Genomic DNA, 3797 nt, shown 5'->3' with positions numbered 1-3797 from the left:
TGATGATGATGATGATGATGATGATGATGATGATGATGATGATGTGGTGGTGGTGTAATTATTGCTAATGGTTCCCAGTACCTTTGACAAGCCTTGATCTCGTGGCACAGGGGGACATACGTGTAGTTTAATGAAGACGTAATGTAATAATTAATTTTGGACCTTTCCCCTTCTCCTCTATTCACATCCTACTCCACTCCCACCCCTACCTACCTCGTCTTATCTACCTGCAGAATGAGGAGCAAGCTGAAAGGATTCAGAGACAGGTAAGTACCACGAGTTGTATTAATTTTTAGTCACGATAGTGAAGTAGAAAATACCACTAAGTCTTGTATTGATTTTTAATCTCTATCATGAAGTAGAAACTACAAATAGACTCATTTGTGAGCTGATAAGAACAGGCTGAGAATGACCCCCCCCCCCTTTTTCACCTTCACATATCCCGTAGACTGGATGTCCGTTGAGGCGCTTTTGAAGATTTGGCCTCCAGCTTCCTTCCTTCCTACCGGTTTTCAGATTTCCTGAGCGTGTCTTTGAGATTCCCACCCCCACCCCCTAAAAATAACAACAACAACAACAACAAAAAACTCCACGTCCGTGAGTGAGTCATTCAGTATGGTCCCTAAGCATCGAACAGTCAACATTCATTGATAGATCAACATTACTAACTCCCAGTGCACACAACACAAAGTTTCCTCACATCCCTGTTTGATATAGTTTGATACATTTGACAATTATTTTATATCGTACCTATTTCGCTACTCCAGAATTACAAAGTTCTATCTACTCAGTACAAAGTTTTGAGAAATCAGACGTTAAAAAACAACTGAGTTTCAACAGCTTGTCAAGCTTTTTTAAATGCTACTCTGGGAATATCTCGATAACGACTCCAAATAATCTTACTATTCTGATAGAGCAGATAGAACATAATTTGTTTTATTTTCTGACCTCATGGCCCAAGTAACCCAAAATAGCCAAAAATATCCGATAGAATTTTGTAATTCTGAGGTAGCGATCTGTTAATGTATGTGTATCTCTACCAAGAGGAAGACGTATGTGGATGATTCTGAGGAAGCAATTTATCCACCAACCCCTCATCAACATGGCTACTTTGATATCGTACATGCCCAAGACATGCCGTAAACACTAAATTTTAATGTTGTGTTTTCTCTTTGTTTTAATTATAACTAACTGAAAAGGGATGGGAGGGACGGAAGGGGGAGGGGGGAGGGGGGAGTTATGACTTTCATCAAAAGGATGCCAAAAATAGAGACACAGGACATATTATAGTCACATGACGTCGTATACAACAGGGAGGTTCTCCTGGCGTTGTCCCCAACAGCATTGTGTGTACACCTGGCCTTATCTTCACACACGTGCGATTCCCCTTTTTAGATTACTCTTAGAAAGTATTTTCCCTCTGGGCGCTAAGACTGAAACGGTTTCAATATTCCTGTATTTCTCTAACAGGCAGTAAATCTGTGGCCCTCCCACCCTCCTCCCCCCCCCCCAACCCCTCTCCGGCCTGCCATGGAAATGAAATAGAGCTCTTTGAAGTGAACGTTTTAAAATATATTCTTAAAAATGTTGCTTATTGAATATTGTTTAATTTTTGCTTCACAGATAAACAAACTGAACGAAAGATTGGAGGAAAGGGTAAGAATGTTTGAGAGAGCAGTACTGTTACACCATAGCATAGACAAATGTTCATTATACGACGTAGATATCGACGGTTTTCCTCAAATCCATTTTTTTGATATCCCATGGCCACATATATTTCTTCTCTACATAGTATTTTACTCTTACCTTAAACACTGAATAAAATACTTACTTTACTAAGTGAAAATCAGTCGGTAAATACTTTACTTACTTTACTAAGTGAAAATCAGGCGGTAAATACTTTATTTACAGTCTGACCTTCATATCGAAAAGATATGTGACAGATAAAGATCTTATCTATGCATAATATAATCAACAACAAAAGAAACGCAAGATATATACAAAATAAAGGAAGATAAGACATTGGTAATTAAGTTGTGATTTTATTAATTTCTGGTCACTTTTACTTTTATTGAAGAAGATTCCTTCGCTGAGTCGTGGCATGGTCGCTGGCTCAAAACACTCGACTGAAGAGACCCGAAATGACCTAAAAAGACCCGAGAGGACCCCAAAAGACCCGAGAAGACCCGAAAAGACCCAAAAAGACGCTAAAAGACCCGAGAAGACCCGAAAAGACCCAAAAAGACCCAAATAGAGCCGAGAAGCCCCGAAAAGACAGCCGAAAAGACCCGAGCAGACACGGAAAGACACTAAATGACCCGAAAAGAAATACATGGTTTATTTATTCATTGTTTATTTATTTGTTGTCACCAGTTCTGTAAAGACAAAAAATAATATCGATCCTTTGTGGAGCTACTCTTAAAAAACTTTAAAACACTTACACTCATTTCTTTCATTTGCTTAAAGGGGGTATTATTATCGATTTGTTACAGTTAGTGACAAATAAATAAACAACAAATAAATAAACAATAAATAAATAAACCATGTATGTCTTTTCGGGTCATTTAGTGTCTTTTCGTGTCTTGTCGGGTCTTTTCGGCTGTCTTTTCGGGTCTTTTTGGGTCTTCTCGGGTCTTCTCGGTAAAAATAAATACACTTCTCAGAGGGTAAAAACTGCTCGCCATTAACAGGCATGCTCAAGAAAATATTCAGTTTGCATTTTTTTTCTTCGCCGCCATATTGTGACCTCATTTTATACTGAGAGCATTTTTCAGCTCGGTGACATGAGCTCACTATATGTGAGGCAGCGTGGTGGAATCATGCTCTCGCCAATTTTTGGACATGTAGAGTTATTGGTAACATCTTAAAGCTTATTCAATTGTCTTTATTTGGATTTTAAAAAATTATCTTGAATGCAAGTCGAGATATTTGCGAAAGAAGGAGGTGGGGGTCACCTGTTTTCAGATGTAAAATCAGTGAGAAAATGTCCGCCAAAGATTAGTGATTTCCTTAGCTTAAGAGTCCGTGGTAACTGAAAATTTACATTTCTGTGCCTTTAATCTACGCTTTTCAGAAAAATCCACACAGAAATTAGATCTTTAATGGGCATGAAAGGTGTTGAGCCAAAAACCAAAAATTTGCTAAAAATTTACAAACTTTCGGAAAAATGCAAGTTTCTTCCTTTTGATTATTTTGACGAGAGCCTGATTCTACCACGCTGCCTCACATATCACTGAATACAAGAACCTCGGTCATGGCCTACATTCTAGCGAATGTGGGTTATTATACTTTAAACACCTGCGTCTTTAAAAGTAGGTATACGATGACTTGCGTAACTTTAGTTGTTGAGTATACTATGTTTTACGTACACACCTGTCCTTTGATTTTTGAGGTGTGATATTTTTTTTAACGCATTGAGCTTTTTTTTTTTTTTTAGAAAATGGAAATGAGCAGCATAAATGATAAATGCTATTTTTTTTATTGATTGTTATTATCCAATGTGTGTGAGTGAGTGTGTGTTTGTGTGTGTTTGGATTTTTGGAGGGGGGGGGGGATTGTTTCAAGGTAGCTGTAAGCTGTGTCGTCAATCTGTCCATCTGTCCATTTTCTCAACAGCTCACCAAGCAGGCTGAGCGTCGTGTGAACCTGTTGAACCGTCGTCAGCAGCGCTTAGAGAGGCTGGTGAGTTCTTCACGTCAAGTTTGTACAGGTGTTATGGAAGTAGTTTTGTAGAGGTTTTACGGCGCTCGCAACTGCATAAGGTCATACGAGCGCCAGAAGATTAGGGGTGTTACAAG

At 38.7% G+C, this 3797-nt stretch overlaps 1 protein-coding gene across 1 annotated transcript in view; it reads left to right on the top strand.

Annotated features, from left to right (window-relative positions):
• The first annotated feature begins 67 nt into the window (after window positions 1-67).
• The window catches only part of LOC106011862, a 10327-nt gene continuing 6597 nt past the window's right edge, over window positions 68-3797 (top strand). Inside the window, exons 1-4 of the mRNA XM_013082963.2 lie at window positions 68-90; window positions 137-266; window positions 1624-1656; window positions 3616-3681. Coding sequence (XP_012938417.1) covers window positions 68-90; window positions 137-266; window positions 1624-1656; window positions 3616-3681 — 252 coding nt within the window. The remainder of the gene's footprint in view (window positions 91-136; window positions 267-1623; window positions 1657-3615; window positions 3682-3797) is intronic.

The sequence above is a fragment of the Aplysia californica genome, unplaced genomic scaffold (genome assembly GCF_000002075.1).
Source record: "Aplysia californica isolate F4 #8 unplaced genomic scaffold, AplCal3.0 scaffold00202, whole genome shotgun sequence".
Lineage (NCBI taxonomy): Eukaryota > Metazoa > Mollusca > Gastropoda > Aplysiida > Aplysiidae > Aplysia > Aplysia californica.
Note: the sequence above shows the minus strand (reverse complement) of the source record. Positions and strands in the feature narration are given on the sequence as shown.